The following is a 16,037-nucleotide window of genomic DNA, read 5'->3' on the forward strand; positions in this document are numbered from 1 at the left end:
GTTGTGTTGAATAAATGACTCTTTAGAGTTTTTATTGTGAAAAAAGTCAAACGTGTTTTATGGTAAAGACATCAAGCTAAATATGTACAGTTTCTTCAGTAACCTTTACAGCTCTACAGTCTCTACGCCTAACATGTCCTCGGCTGTGATCTGGCCTTGAACTGGGTCATGACCCTGTGTCTGTTTGTCCCCACATGAAAGGAAACTGTAAGTATCTTTCCAGTCCCTCTGAGTGACAAAATCACCCAAATGTATAAAAATAGGGCAAAAAAATACCAGAGCCTCCTAACTGCTGTATCTCCATTTTGTGGCACAATTGGACATAAAGTAATATGTACATACTATCTACACATTCTCTCAGATTTAAACTTGCAGTCGAGTTTTTCCACATTCAGACGAGTCAGCTGCGTCCGTTGATGTGACATTGGTCGGCTGTTATCATCGGTTCCCGGGACTCCTTCCTGCTCCTCCGCAGCTTTGGCATGACTGGAGGTGCAGCATGACTCACGAGATTGTTTCTATCCGGCTGCAGGACAAAGAGAAAAATCTCACTGATGCAAAGTTGCTTCACATTTAAGGTATTCAACATCACACTGGCACACCTGAATATTTCTTGCACACAAGAGTTTTTTTTCCCCCCAGAATCAGCAAACTAAAAACAAAAACAAATATTTTGTCACATTCTAATGATTGTTACACATAAAAATGGTAAAATTTGCAAATAGTGAGAATGATGAAGGAATGACCCACCCTACAAATGGCTAATACTCATTGCCTTAATGGGTTGGGATTGGATTTGTTTTGGCAAGAGGAGTCGGATTCATTATTGTAAGGGTGAGCCAATCAGAGGCAGAGTAAGTAAGCCATTTCTTCGCCATCCAAGCATCTGCAAATTTGCATACTGTTCATGCATATAGACACGAAAAGTGATGAACCAGAATTGGTATATTGGCGATTTAATCATTGGTCAGCAATTTGTTTAAAAACTGTGTTATAGGGAAGGCTGAATTTATGTGACCAATGTGATGACGTGAGCAAAGAACAAAGTGTTAAAAAGATTGAATGTCCACGTAAGATGCAGGTCAGGGTGGATGGGTCAAACTAACACAGGACTTTCCCCCAGGAACAGGTGTTTGTGTCCCGTGTTAGATCTAGTAAACTTTGAGTTATTTTAAGGTACACCATTACATTATTTGTTTTTTTTCCTAAACCTAACCAACGTAACCTCACTTTCCTAAACTTAGGTAACTTAACGTTAAATATGTAACCTAACAATCCGTAAGTAACTTGACGTTAGGTGCGTAATGTCAATAATGGGGCACAATTTTGTTAGATGTCATTCAAATTGTTGTCTGAATATATGTTGGAATTATCTGTGCTTTCAGTCGCATTTCCACAGAACAACCACAGAATGAAATTGACAAAACATACACCAGAATGCTTTTGACCTCAAACAAGTTAGTAGAAGTTGGTTTTCATACTAAACTAAACTAAACTAAACCAAAGCTTAATGTGTAGCTCAAGGACAGTTGACCAACACGCTTCATTCACCTGCAAACCTTGTAATTAATGGATCACCGCTCTTCCTCTTGAGCCCTAGTTTACTATCAGCCACATTAGCATTTATTTGGGTGATGAATGTAAATCTAATGCCCACTCTCTTTTAGCTCTGTTTTTGTCTCTCTTTTGTCTCAACTGCTGAGGGAAAGATCTGGCTCCTCAGCTGCTAAGTGCTACATTATGTTCTCAAGAGACAAAGTAGTAACAAATTCACAAATTACAGTTTTAGCCTCTTTTAAGCAGTTGTTTACAGTCCAGTCATTATACTTAACCATTTTATATTGCTGTAAAGATGTCAGACAGCACTGTCTAACCTGTTGTAATTGAAACATCCAGTTGCGATAATCCTCCAGACAGGTACAAGAGACCTGCAGGGGCTCCACCAGCTCACCTAAAGCACAACAGATTATATGAAATTACTGTATTCCTTGCAGCACATATTTTACTATAATACAATTCTTCATTTATCTTAAAAAAACTCTTAATGTTTGCACAGTATACCTATTAGCTCAAACTCCAGCCGTCCGGGCAGAGCTGACCTCTCTACTGCTTTGATGCTGTGTCGGGGTAACCTGCCCTGTTAGAGACATAACAGAAAAAGAAATGCTTCAAACCGTGCCGTGATTTTGCATACAACTATATATTCTAATTGTAAATGAAGAACCTAGTCCTGACTTAAATGCACTGACTGAAGTGTATGCAGGCAGCAGGTGTGAGTTACAAAATGTTCCACCCATGCTATCTGTCATGTGTCAAAAGAACAAGCGTTGTGTAAAGATGACCGAGATACGCAGTTATGCCACAGTGGTTGGGAAGGTATTATTATGGATTTTTCTCATAGAGTCATTTTACACTACCTCATATGTTATATTCAGACGCTTGTTGTCAACTGACAGTAGCAGGACGTCTTGAGGGAAGAGAACCATCAGTCTTTCTTGGAGTCCCTGAAATAACAAAGCCAGCAGAGTCAGTGTCGCAGTTCTGTTAGCAATCTGAAACAGATAATATCACTGACAAAACACAGTGACACTTGAACTAATGTTCCCTATAATAAAGTATGGACACTTATGGTGTGATAAAAATAGCATTTTAAAGAACTATTGCAGTTTTTCGTAACTTTATTTTGTATTTTTGTCCATTGTTTCTATTACTGATAATAACACTGTACTCTCTAAGTCACTCTAAGTTAATTGCTGAAATATGCTGAAGTAGCTATGTTTCTTTGAAGTCAGAGGGAGCACGAAAAGAAGCAAAACATATTTGGCCTCATTGGACTTTGTTTTGGACATATAAGCAGTAAACTTAATGTACAGTGTTATCATTAACAATAGAAGATGGTCAAATCATGAAAAACTCACATTGTGGTAAACCTGAATTATAACTGAACATAAATGAATTATTTCCATGTTGATTTTAGACACTAGCAATATTTCTGTTAAATAATAAAACCATCACTGAGAGCAGCTTCTATAGCATTTCATATCCTGTACCATCAAGTCAAATTTAACATAAAAACCTGACTTGCTGAGTGCCATCTGGTTCCATTATATTGGAGAGAAGGCAGACATACGGCTGATATCTCCTGCACTCAGCAGCTAATGCCAAAACAATTTAGAGTGATAAATAACACTACAGGGAAGATGAAAAATATGTATTTTTGATTTTGGCAAGATCTGTCCCTGTAAGATAAAATCTCTTTGCAACAGATGGGAGCTGGGCTTGTGGGAAATGTGGTCTTAATTTTTGTACTGTGACAAAAAGAAGTATTCTTGTAAGTGGGAGTTTATCTGATGTCAATGGTAAGTATGAATTGGACATATGGACACATGTAAACACAATTCTATATTTTAGCGTTTCGTTTTCTGCGGAGTCTATTATATCCAGATATAAATTTGTTTTCACACTGGCAAATGAGTAATTCTTGTTCTTAAATTATTTAATTTGTGCGAATTTACATTCTTATACAGTGTGTAAGTGTATTTATTACCTGTCTCTGAGTGTTGATGATATGGACGATAGACATGTATCCAGGCTGACCCATGTGCTGTATCGGTGCGCCCTCCCACTCCCATATGGGAGCTTGAAATAAGTACTTTTTTAGTTCTTCTCTTTTCCAGTGTTCATCACAGGGTAACTAGGGAGGAAATATACTATGTGATCAGATTATTAATTACAACTTAAGCAGGCTGCCTTTTCATGTAGAGCTGTAATCACATGTGTAGAAGTTAGTCATTACAAGATAGGAGAGAGCGCAGTGTGAGGGACTCATGGGTTGTGCCGTTGACTTGTATCTCCTGTCTTCTATGTGTTGCATCCATTTTTGTAACTCTGCAGCACTGGCGCATATGAAGACCTTAGAGTCCACCATGGGACCTGGACAAAAGAGGGAACACCATAAATCATGCTGAAAATATCGTGTTGCCATGTCTCAGCTGAACTTGGTAATTTCCACTGACTCACCGCTGATCTCAAACATGTGTGGTGAATGTGACGTGTCAGGGTCCAGGGAGACGGCTTGCGAGGAAAGTCCAGAAAGAGGAAGGATGCCCTGCAAGGTAAGAGAACACACAGTGAGAGAAAAAAAAGTCATGTCTATCATATTGCAGGCGCCCTAAAAAGCTGTTACAGCTCAATATATCTTGCTGTTTGGCTTCTAAAATGTCCACATGTGGCCATCAGCTTGTTGCTAACTTTTGTCAGTTTTCTGTTTGGTGCTAAGCAGGTAGATAACAGTTGGTTTATCAGACCTTTCACTGAAAACAGCTGCCTGTTGCTGCTGGAGGTAATGGATTCATTACAGCTCTGCAGACATAGGCTACATTTACACTGCAATTCTTACTGCTTGATATGAATTTTTTGATCAGATTTGATTTTTTTTTCTCGGTCGTATGCATTTTTGTTTGTTTTTTTGAAATTGTGGCCAATATCAGATTCCAGTGTGAGTTGGTCATGATCCTGAATTGAACCACACATGCAAACAAAAAACAGTAACAGAGACTTTACATAAAGCACGTTGTATAAAAGTAAACATGAAGGTCACTGAAGTCAGCATTCATGTTTTCATTTTTAAGATGATGTGCAGTTAAAGCCCGCAAATTCCAAAGGAGATGGTAACGAGGACAGGGATGACCATGGGTTTTTGTGGAGCAATGTCTTCTTCTTCTGTGCAGAGGTGTTTATGGATGTAATGTTACAGCCAGGAGCGGTTGGACTGTGATGTAAATAGCTAATATAAAACAATTTATGACATGAAGGCCCTGACAAACCAACAGTCAGCCAGCAGTCAGTGTTGGGCTGTCTGTGAGCATCTGTTGTCCAAGTTGACAGTTATTACATCTCAGGCTGGCACCAAGCAAACATGCCGGTTGGCCACTGGTTGTCGTTTTTGTGATTTGGTCATGTCAACTTTTTGGCTGAGACATGAGTTGTGATGTTAGGTGACGCAATAGTTGGCTTTTGTCACCACTAGTACTTTGATGTAAGTTTGGCGTGTGTGGGCCTAAAAAGGAATTCCAATATGACTGTTCAGACTGAGGTTGTATTGCAAAAATAACACCCGTATCTGATTTAGAACCACATATGAAAGCAGCCTAAATTAGAATTGAAAAGATCAGATTTGTGCTATTCCCATTTGTGCTATAACCATTTGGTCTTTTGTAGAAAAAAAAAACCACTGATCGTTGACGCTTTAATGTGACTCTTTGAAGACATGTTTCATTTTCAAGTAAAATGCACAAAGAATACCTCATAAATGAATTCTTGTCGAGAGTGGTCCAGGGAGAGAATCAGCAGGTGGAAAGAAAACAACACTAAGAAGTGTTCACTGGTTTCCTATGGGAGACAAAGTGAAGACGTTACAAAAGTTCAACACAAAATAAATACCAAAACCCAAACATCATGCAATATTGTCTCACGATAAAGAATCTAGTGGCTCTTAGTGTCAGAGGCTCCATTTAATGACCTGGTTAGCTATTTTTCAATTAAGGTTGCATGCTAGATAAAAGTCTATGGAATAAACTCACAAACAAAACTTATTTTTAAAAAGAGTTTTAGAATACGGCCCCTTTTGGATGATGTACTAATGGAGCTACACCTCATAACTCCCAGCTGACTCCCATGTGTTACCTGAGTGTAGCTGTTATAGAGAGACACCAAAGAGGAGTGGATGATCTCTCCATACATGTGGGCAGGTTGTCCCTCCCACTCCCTGATTGGCTGGTGGGAGTAAATCCTGTGGTGCAACTCATCTCTGCTCCTGCCCCACAGCACCACCTACAGACACAAAACTGCATCAGCCCATGTCTGTTGATGATGGTTTGTAGATCAAAATATTTTGTAGCATCTCTGGATGGTGGACATTTTCTTTAGTGTTGCCATTCCTAGTTAAAAATGCAAAAAGTCTGCATACTAAATGATGCTAAAGGCTGTTTTTTCAAACTCCCCCATCAGTGTTTACATGTGGCCACAGTTCAAAGAGCAGTGAGTCATGCATTACACAGCAAATTAGAGTTTGTTTCTCTGTTGCAAGCGCATAGTCATTATTGTTTGGCAGTTCAGGGGAATTTTTCTGTATCTAAAATTAAAACACACCACAAAATCAAAAATATAAATATATATATATTCCTCCTTCCTGTAGTGTTGTTTATCAGTCCAGATTGTTGTGTGTTGCAGTGTTGGAGATAATTCTCTGAAAAATAATGGAACTAGATTGCACTTGGCTTGTGGAGCTCAAAGGACTAAAAAAAAAAAAAAAAGAAAGAAAAAAACAACTTGACAGCAATGTCACTTTTCAGAAATTATGACTCAGTTGGACAATCAAAAGACCTTGTCACTAGCAGTTTCATGTGGGAACTATTGTCTTTCTACCGAACTACACCTACCACTGCTATTACAGCGAAGAGGGAAGTGACATCTGCGTTTGGAGAGGCTCTTGCTAATGAAAACACAATATATAAACATTTATGATGTCCTCCTCATCAGAGCTGTAACTTAAACTTGTTCAGTGGTGCTAGGTGAGCTAACAATGAATGCTTTCCTCTGCGCAGTGATATAGTTCGCTGGCATAGGTCAATAGAAAGAAAATAGTCCCTACATGACAGCCCACAACAAGCTCTGTGGATTATCTTGATTAATCAGGTCATGATGGAAAGAGACATTGCTGTTGAGTTTTCAAATGTGCTTTTCCTGGCACTTTTAGCACCATAAGCTGAGTGCCATCTAGTTCCATTATATTCAAGAGAAGGACAATATCTCCACGGCCGGTATCTCCAACACTCTGCAGCTCACACCAAAACAATCAAGACCACTGCAGGTCAGAGGAACAAATTTGTATTTTTTTGATTTGGGAAGAACTGTCCTTTTAAGACTATCTATCATTTAAGTGGAAAGACATTTGTGTGGCAGTGTTTCCTCCCTCCTTTATTTCCTGTAAAGTTTGAATCACGCCAAAGAGGGAATGCAGAATCTCTTACTTTTGTCATGGAAATTCCCACAGTGTGTAAACAGAGTGCGTCTGCCCTAAACACAAATAACAGCAGCGAGTGGAAACAGTTGATATTCATTTGTGGCACATCTCACCACACTCTGCCTGAGCACACCCTGTTCTTAGTGTAAAAAGTGCACGATGAAGTTTCCACTTGTGTCTTTGCCCCCCCCCCACACACACACACACATCATAAACATAGTGACCTCTTGCTCTAGGTGTCGTACTGAAGGGTAGCGTGGTGGTGGTGGTGGAGGCTCCTGCTCATCTCGGCTGTTCCTCACTGACAGCTGCAGTCTGGTCTCTGCCAGACTCCACACCCTGAATAAACACATTTCATCAAATGTTCATGTGTTAGCACATCTCATCAGACAGCGTTCTCACATAGCAGTCGATGCTAGCGGCACAGTGGTTATCTTTGTGGCCTCATTGTAGCACGGATGTGGGTTCTGGTCATGTCTGCGCAGTGTAAATGTTAAAGTGCATGTTCTGTTTGGTTCTGTCCTGCAGTTCAAAGACACATGAGTCAGGCAGACACGGATACTTGAAAGTTTCTCAAAACTGTGATTGTGGGCTCCTGCTTGTGTGTGTTTCCTCATTGTGCATGCCTGGACTTGCTTAAGCCCTTGTGAGCCTAAGAGAAAATAGAAATTGAGGCAATGGAGCATATTACAATATAAATTACTTGTGTTGACCCCCCCAGCAGCAGCCAGACATAATCAGATTACAGTATATTCAGACTGACCTGCTGCCCTTTTACTGCCATATTTCGTAGTTTGTGTCCCACATACTGATACAAAAAACATACAAAAAAATTGGTATGCATACAAAAGTGGTCTAATGTTGATGTTAATTACTGTCACACAATACAATGCACAAAGGGAGCAAAGGAGCTACTCAAAAGATGATATTGTCGTCAGACTGATAAAATACCTATAACTGTAATCTTAAAATCTTGAATGGGAAGCAGATAAGATTCCACCACTGCCATATTTCTGAGAAACTAAATACTGGTAATGTTTAATCATTTCATTAGAGCTGATAAATATGACGCGCATCCATAAATGCCTAGCAGTACACCTCTCAGTGTTTCAGACTCAGTAACTGTTAGGTACTCTTTGATACAAGGTCATATGTTTTGTTTCAGATGGGTCAATTTGGGTCCTCCCTCAGGAAAATCTGAGTGTCAAATACTTCTGCACCAATTTTTGCCTTTGCTGCATCAATTTATGGTGAAAAAAAAATAGCCAAATGCACACATTCTTAATTTTATGGGTGACGTTGTTTCCACTGTGCCCCCCCCCCATTCCTTGCTCCAGAAATCTACGCCCATGCTTTGGTAAATCCCCTTTGGACAGATGTCAGTCTCCAATACGTGGAGTGTCAAAGAAAACTTAAAACAGATTGCAGATTTGGATCCATTTAAACTCTGATTGAAACACTTTTTTAAGGATTATCAGTCATGTGAGCACATATGATGATCTTACGTTTTGTGAATTGTATATTTAATGCTGCAAATTACTAATGCTGCTTATTACTACTAATTAAACTTCCGAAGATAAAGCACCATGTATTCCAAAGCATGGGTTAGGATTAGGGTGAGCTAACCCTAACCCATACTTTGGAAATCCATTGGTCTTTATCTTTGCAAAGTTTAAGTAGCAGTCCCATTTGAAATAGATGTTTATGGAGACTGTGGCTCTGGATGTAGATTTGGCCATCCACCGATCAGAGGATTTGCTTTTGGAGTCCTAGTTCCTCCACTTGGCATGTGTCAAATTGTCCTTGGACAAAATACAGAACCCTGAATTGCTTTTAGATGACTTTACCGGTTTGTGATTGTTTTTTCTTTTTCTTTTTTAAACTGAATAGCAGGTGGCACCTGGTATGGTAGCCTCTGCCACCAGTGTGTGAATGTGACTGTAGTGTAAAAGGGCTTTGAGTGGTTGGAAGACTAGAAAGGTGCTATACAAGTGCAAGTGCATTTGCCATTTAAACATCGTGGATCTGTGCACATATTGCATCATTTCCTTCCAGCACAAGTACGTTAATTTCTCATTTATCAAAAGAGTCAGAATCAATAGATTTTGGCCTTTAGTAAATATCTAATATCTATGCAGTGACAGACTATATGAGCGTGTGTCTTTGTAACAAACATCTTTGTTTGGGTTGTAGTGGGAAGTAATTATTAATCAGCCACACATAAGGACTGGTATTTACTGTTGTGATTAGCCTCTGCTAATCTCCCAGTCTAGGAACGAGCGGGGATTTGTCCCGCCCAGACTCTGCATTAAACCCTTCCATGCTTCAGCTATTGTCTTATAGTAATCTGCTAATCACATCAGTGCAGCATCGCCGGCTTCCCAAGTTCATGTTTAGTAAATAGGAGCCAATTAGATCTCCTGCCTTGTTCTGCTGGCTGGTTGCTGCTGAGTGGAAATCATATGGATGTATTGTGTTGTTCTGCAGGTGTTTTCTTATCATTATTTCTCCTCTGCATGACCTGGAAGTTTTCTGTGTAAAAGCACATGCTGTTAGCATGCAGTGTGTACATCCTGGAAATAATATCATTGAATCGAACACTCTGCAGCTTTCAATTGTTATGCATAGGCTATCTCCTCTCTTGTCTCTTGTCTCTTGTTTCTTATATGTTCAGCTCCAAAATGTGCTGCATAGCATATGCCAAAGAAAACCACAGAGGTTTAAAAGCTGCTAAAGTGCTTTTTTTCACTTCACAGAATGTCACCGTTTCCTCCTCCAGAACTCCCCAATACACCAAAACCACATTTAAACAAGCTGAAAAGGCACTCACTCTAATGATAAGCACAATATAGAAGACTCATTACACATTGTTGATGAGGTAAAGCTGGTAACATTAAGTCTCAAGATCCAGTCATAACTGTGTAAATTCCACAAAACTGCTTTTCTGTTTTTGCTCTAATTTGTAAACTGGTGTCCTTGTCTTACCCTAAATTGTCTCCAGAGAGTTCCAGGAGCTCGATCTCATCAGGGCCCACCTCGTCCACTCCAGTATGCCTCTGGGTCACACTGCAGCATCCCATGACGGACGAGGAGTCTGTCCCTCTGTGCCTCGTCTCAGCTTCTACTCCACATACTGAGCACCATCTGCCCAGACGATCATCCCCACTGTGTGTGTGTGTGTGTGTGTGTGTGTGTGTGTGTGTGTGTGCCACGCTAAAACCAAAGAGATAACACAAAAACGGGGGCTGGCTGCATCCAAAAGAGGATATTGTGCACTGAAGAAGAGGAGGGAGGGGGGTTGGGTGCTGCTAAGCTCTAGTTCCCCCTTTTTTTGTCAGCATGTACGTTTCCATACAGCCAGCCACGAGAACGAAAGGTGTCGCAGCTTTTGAAGAGGAATCGAAGATAAAAGTTTGTGTCGAGCCGCGGTGTAGTAGTTGCTCCTTCCTTCCTGTCAGTTGGCTGTCTGCAGAGAACTGAGCTGCTTCCTCAGTTTTTTTGTTTTTTTTAACACTCTGAACTCACACCGGGAACCACTGACACATAACAGCATGACAAACAAGAACTGCCTCTATTGTCATTCAAAGCTTACCATTTGTTGATATGAAAAAAAAAAACTGCAGTTCCTGTAGATGTTACACCTCTTTGTCCAGCTCTCTGATGCTCCTGGCCTCCTTTTTAAGAAGCATGAGAATGAAGCAAGCATCCTGTTTTGAAACATGGGGCCATGCCTGCCTGTGTTTGCAGGCAGAGAGTCTGAATATGAATTGGCAAGGAAGATAATTACGAGTTATGAAACAGAGAGGTAAAGGGATGCAGTCAAAACAACAAGCCACAACAACTGTCGAGTGGAGCCGTGTGTTGATCTTCCTGGTTGGAATTACAGTAAGACGGTGGGAGGGTTGTACACAATCATGTCTGAGGGTTTCTGGATTTCCACGGGCCAGAGGCTATTTCTGTAAAGTGATGAAACTTGATGTAAGAAAACTGATGGGTATATTTTACATTTGCATCGGCTTTTGAATTGTGCTTTGAGTATGGCAGTCTACACACATCCCTCCAAGTCTGCCGTTATTTGAATAAAAAGCTACCTAAATTGAAATGAATCATTTGAAAGCTGAAAGCCTCTGTAATATAATTTTGAATATATAATTAAAAGGTATAATAAGTATAGAAACCCCCCCCCCCATCATTTCCTTGTCACCTTTTCTTAATTGTTTGCAGTTTGAGGAACATTTCTTGCCAAGTTGCTCATTATGTTCAAAATTAAATCATTTTGTTAGCTGTCAGTGGGTAAAATGCTGGTGAAAGGTGTCTAAATGCAGCACAAGAAAACTAATGTCAATCCAGGTGTTAAAGGTGCTCTTTAAATCAGAGTCCTTAAAATCCACAGTTGAATGAAGATGGGTATTATAATGGCTGTTTTTTTCCCAAACAAAGCTCTTTAGATCTCAGCTGTTTGTACCCAATGTCTCACAGTTCCTCTCTCTTCTCCTCACCTAAGCTGTGTCCTCTCTAAGGTCTTCTTCATGTTTGTTCCCACACACTGGAGGTTCAGCACGAGGACGGGGTGGTATGCTTGCCTCTGGAGAGCCACGGACGGTCGACAGCGACATGATGATCCTCGTCTCCTGCTGTGCCGAAGAGTGCTCCACGTCATCTGCAGCTTTCAAATGATGAAGCAAAGTACATTTGCTTGGCTTGAATTCCACCCGAGGTCTGAGGTTTTTGTTCCTAACAGTCTGTGTGCTGCTGTGTAAATGTGAAGGTCCCTGATGGAGAGGTGAGATGGTGGTGAGGTGCTGGTTAGACTTTGAACTATCCCTTCCGTCCCCACTAACTGAGACATTTCCATTATCAAGGGGTGCAATTTTGCCCTCCATCCATGACTTACATCCCCTGTGTTCAGTCCTTTTGGTGATTTTTTGGTTGAATTCACTGTTTAAGTGCCTTTTGCTCCAGACCAGAACTGGATTAGGGGGGAAAACTCCGTTGTAAAGCAGTACAAAGTCCCTCTGACTGGCCAAAGGAAGAATCCTCTGCTTGAGACGAGACTTGTTGAAGATCTCCAGAGTTAACTCTAGAGTGTGGAGATGTGACAGCAGATAAAAACATGTTTGGGTGTTATCACACATCGGCCCGTTCAGCAAACAAATGAGTAAAGTAACACATTTTATACATAGAACTATGAGTGCACCATGCAGTGAAATAACGTACTTGTACTAAGTACTTGTAACTTTTTTTTCTGTTTGTATAAATTTGAGCGGCAGTAACAGCGTGCCCTCACCCAGTGCCTCCACAACAGTGCCGGGTATCACCTCCTTCAGCACTTCACAGTTTGTATGCAGAGCTGGATTACAATTCATCTCCAGCAGCCATACCTATTACAAACATACAAGACAAGATCAGTCTGAATCACACACGTTTTAAACAGATATTCGAGCCATATCTCACCTACCTTGAAGTCCTCATCAACCATGAAGTCGCAGCCAATCAAATCGAATAAGCCCAGGCGACGATCTAACTTGGACTTCACTGCTGAGAAACATTGCATCATGATCTGCTGCATGCGCTTCTGATGCATAGAATGGAAAAAAAAAAAACAATCAGTAAAGAGCAGAGGCTCAGGCGGGGAGTGTACAGTAGATGTTTAGCAGCCTGCTAAAAATGTATTTCTGCTATTTTGGATGCCATACTGTAGCATCAATTTTTGACACAATTTTGGGGGACATACTATACTATGAAATGTTTATACAGTAGAATGATGTTTAATGCTATTTTGTATGATATACTATTCTGTGATATATGGTGATGATCTACCTTAACAGTTTTTATGCTATTTTTGATGAAAAAGCATAGTATGACTTGTTGACACAAATTTTGATTATCTTTTTAGATTTTTTATGTACCGTTTAAATGGCACGCTATAGTATGATGTTTTGATGCTTTTTTAGATGACATGCTAGAGTATGTTTTTATTTAAAAAACAACCAAAACTTTCAGTATATATGCATGGGACACTTATCAACACCCACAATATTTGCATGTAACACCACTTGCTATCATAGAAAGTATTTAGTAATTTTACACCGGTCAACAGTGTAATATGACATGCTATTGTTACCATTATTGCTGTGCATCTCTCCCACTCTCTCCCTCTCTCTTCCCACCTCTCTTCCCCTCTCTCTTTCTCTTTGCTTTGCGTTATCATTTAATTGTTATATACGGCATATATAGCACGCCTGTCCATCCTGGAAGAGGGATTCCTCCTCAGCTGTTCCTCCTGAGGTTTCTTCCATTTTTTCCCCCTGTTACAGGTTGGTTTTTCTGGGACTTTTTCCGAAGGCAATGGGAGTGTCTAAGGACAGAGGGATGTCTTATGCTGTAAAGCCCTCAGAGGCAAACTGTGTTTTGTGATAAAAGGGTTTATAAAAATATTGAATTGAATTGATGACTGAAGAGATTTTGACTATTCATGCCATTTGTGATAAAATCCTATACTATGATTTTTTTCAGTACTGTTCTCAATTGCTTACTTTAGTATGATTTTGTTATTGTATGTTGGACGCCAAATTATAGATGCATTTTGGATGACTAACCCTTTTTATACAGTTTTGGAAAACATACTATACTAGTACTTTTTTTTCAGAAGACATGCTATAGTATGAAGTTTTTATGCCACTTTGGTAATCATACTATGAGTGTTTTTTGATGCGATTTTAGATGACATGCTTTAGTATGACTGTTTAATGCCATTTGAGATGACGAACTCTATGCTGACCTTTTTAATACTAATTCAGATGACATTATTCAGTATGGCTTTTTTTTAATCATTTTTTAAAGAAATACTTCATTACATTTTTTGGCATACTGTACTGTGACGTTTTCTGTCTTTTTTTGACATTATATAGTATGACATGTCTCAATATGCTATTTTATGGCATTTTCAGCTGTTTTTTGGGCTTGTCGAATTGTAACAGTGTCTCCATTCTATAGCCTCGCTTTTTTTAATTTAACAAGCTATTTAATGGGTTTTTCTGCCAATTTTGAATGTTTTTTCAACTCTATATTCGATAAAATGCCCTTAAGTGCTACACTTAAAGGTTTTCAGCTGTTTTTAGGAAATGATAAACTTTGAAAATTTTGCCTAGTTATAGCCTTACTTACTTGGTCAGTTTTTCAACATGCTATTTTATGGGTTTTGAGGACGTTTTTGAATGTTTTTTCAACACTGTATACTTTAATATGCCACTACATGCTATACTAAGTGGTTTTCAACTGTTTTTAGGGCATGTCAAACTTTGACATTTTTGCCTTGCTTTTTTGGTCAGTTTTTTAACATGCTATTTAATTGATTTTTGGCCGTTTTTGGATGTTTTTTCAAAACTGAATACTGTGACATGTCTGTTTGTGCGATGCTAAGTGGTTTTGAACTGTTTTTAGGACATGTCAAATTTTGACATTTTTGCCATACCTTGCCTTGCTTTTTGGTCAGTTTTTCAACATGCCATTTTATAGGTTTTTGGGCCTTTCTTTGATGTTTTTTCAACACTGAATACTATAATATGCCTCTACTTCCTACATTAAGTGGTTTTCAACTGTTTTTAGGACATGTCAAATTTTGACATTTTTGCCATACTATAGCCTTGCTTTTTTGGTCAGTTTTTCAACATGCCATTTTATAGGTTTTTGGGCCATTTTTGGATGTTTTTTCAACACTGTGTACTATAACATGCCTCTTCCTGCTATACTAAGTGGTTTTCAACTGTTTTTAAGGCAGTGTCAAATTTTGACATTTTTGCCATACTATAGCCTTGCTTTTTTGGTCAGTTTTTCAACATGCCATTTTATAGGTTTTTGGGCCTTTCTTTGATGTTTTTTTTAACACTGAATACTATAATATGCCTCTACTTTCTATATTAAGTGGTTTTCAGCTGTTTTTAGGACATGTCAAATTTTGACATTTTTGCCATACCTTGCCTTGCTTTTTTGGTCAGTTTTTCAACATGCCATTTTATAGGTTTTTGGGCCTTTCTTTGATGTTTTTTTTAACACTGAATACTATAATATGCCTCTACTTTCTATATTAAGTGGTTGTCAACTGTTTTTAGGACATGTCAAATTTTGACATTTTTGCCATACTATAGCCTTGCTTTTTTGGTCAGTTTTTCAACATACCATTTTATAGGTTTTTGGGCCATTTTTGGATGTTTTTTCAACACTGTGTACTATAACATGCCTCTTCCTGCTATACTAAGTGGTTTTCAACTGTTTTTAAGGCAGTGTCAAATTTTGACATTTTTGCCATACTATAGCCTTGCTTTTTTGGTCAGTTTTTCAACATGCCATTTTATAGGTTTTTGGGCCTTTCTTTGATGTTTTTTTTAACACTGAATACTATAATATGCCTCTACTTTCTATATTAAGTGGTTTTCAACTGTTTTTAGGACATGTCAAATTTTGACATTTTTGCCATACTATAGCCTTGCTTTTTTGGTCAGTTTTTCAACATGCCATTTTATAGGTTTTTGGGCCTTTCTTTGATGTTTTTTTAACACTGAATACTATAATATGCCTCTACTTTCTATATTAAGTGGTTGTCAACTGTTTTTAGGACATGTCAAATTTTGACATTTTTGCCATACTATAGCTTTGCTTTTTTGGTCAGTTTTTCACCATGCCATTTTATAGGTTTTTGGTCCATTTTTGGATGTTTTTTCAACACTGTGTACTATAACATGCCTCTTCTTGCTATACTGAGTGGTTTTCAACTGTTTTTAGGACATGTCAAATTTTGACATTTTTGCCATACTATAGCCTTGCTTTTTGGTCAGTTTTCAACATGCCATTTTATAGGTTTTGGGCCTTTCTTTGATGTTTTTTTAACACTGATTTCTATAACATGCCTCTACTTTCTATATTAAGTGGTTTTCAACTGTTTTTAGGACATGTCAAATTTTGACATTTTTGCCATACTATAGCTTTGCTTTTTTGGTCAGTTTTTCAACATGCC

At 38.9% G+C, this 16,037-nt stretch overlaps 2 protein-coding genes across 3 annotated transcripts in view; both read right to left on the minus strand.

The window, feature by feature from the left end:
• Position 1: 1 nt before the first annotated feature.
• On the minus strand, positions 2-10,482 carry LOC121947098 (putative pleckstrin homology domain-containing family N member 1). Its single transcript, XM_042492000.2, has 11 exons — positions 10,010-10,482; positions 7,249-7,363; positions 5,686-5,832; positions 5,305-5,391; positions 4,021-4,108; positions 3,797-3,933; positions 3,548-3,694; positions 2,418-2,504; positions 2,062-2,137; positions 1,875-1,951; positions 2-526 (listed from the first exon to the last, which is right to left on the minus strand). Exons 1-11 carry the CDS (start codon positions 10,102-10,104, stop codon positions 401-403), a joined length of 1,182 nt encoding a protein of 393 aa, XP_042347934.1. The 5' UTR covers positions 10,105-10,482; the 3' UTR covers positions 2-400.
• A 285-nt stretch (positions 10,483-10,767) lies between these two features.
• ttll10 (tubulin tyrosine ligase-like family, member 10) overlaps positions 10,768-16,037 on the minus strand; it is a 60,043-nt gene continuing 54,773 nt past the window's right edge. For both annotated transcript variants that reach the window (XM_088082452.1, XM_088082451.1), the window contains 4 exons: positions 12,483-12,599; positions 12,312-12,405; positions 11,524-12,104; positions 10,768-10,980 (listed from right to left, as the gene is read on the minus strand). In XM_088082452.1, coding sequence (XP_087938578.1) covers positions 11,524-12,104; positions 12,312-12,405; positions 12,483-12,599 — 792 coding nt within the window. In that variant the 3' untranslated portion in view covers positions 10,768-10,980. The remainder of the gene's footprint in view (positions 10,981-11,523; positions 12,105-12,311; positions 12,406-12,482; positions 12,600-16,037) is intronic.

Source organism: Plectropomus leopardus, chromosome 9, assembly GCF_026936395.1.
Source record: "Plectropomus leopardus strain MGB_pleo_1.0 chromosome 9, ASM2693639v1, whole genome shotgun sequence".
In the NCBI taxonomy this organism is placed as follows: domain Eukaryota; kingdom Metazoa; phylum Chordata; class Actinopteri; order Perciformes; family Serranidae; genus Plectropomus; species Plectropomus leopardus.

Bases quoted from the DNA above. Each gene is read 5' to 3' on its own strand.
- LOC121947098 (XM_042492000.2), bottom strand. From the start codon at position 10,104: ATGGGATGCTGCAGTGTGACCCAGAGGCATACTGGAGTGGACGAGGTG. The intron at 5,392-5,685 runs GTAACACATGGG...TGTCTCCCATAG, and splicing joins TCTATAACAGCTACACTCAG to GAAACCAGTGAACACTTCTT. The intron at 527-1,874 runs GTTAGACAGTGC...TTTGTCCTGCAG, and splicing joins GGATGTTTCAATTACAACAG to CCGGATAGAAACAATCTCGT.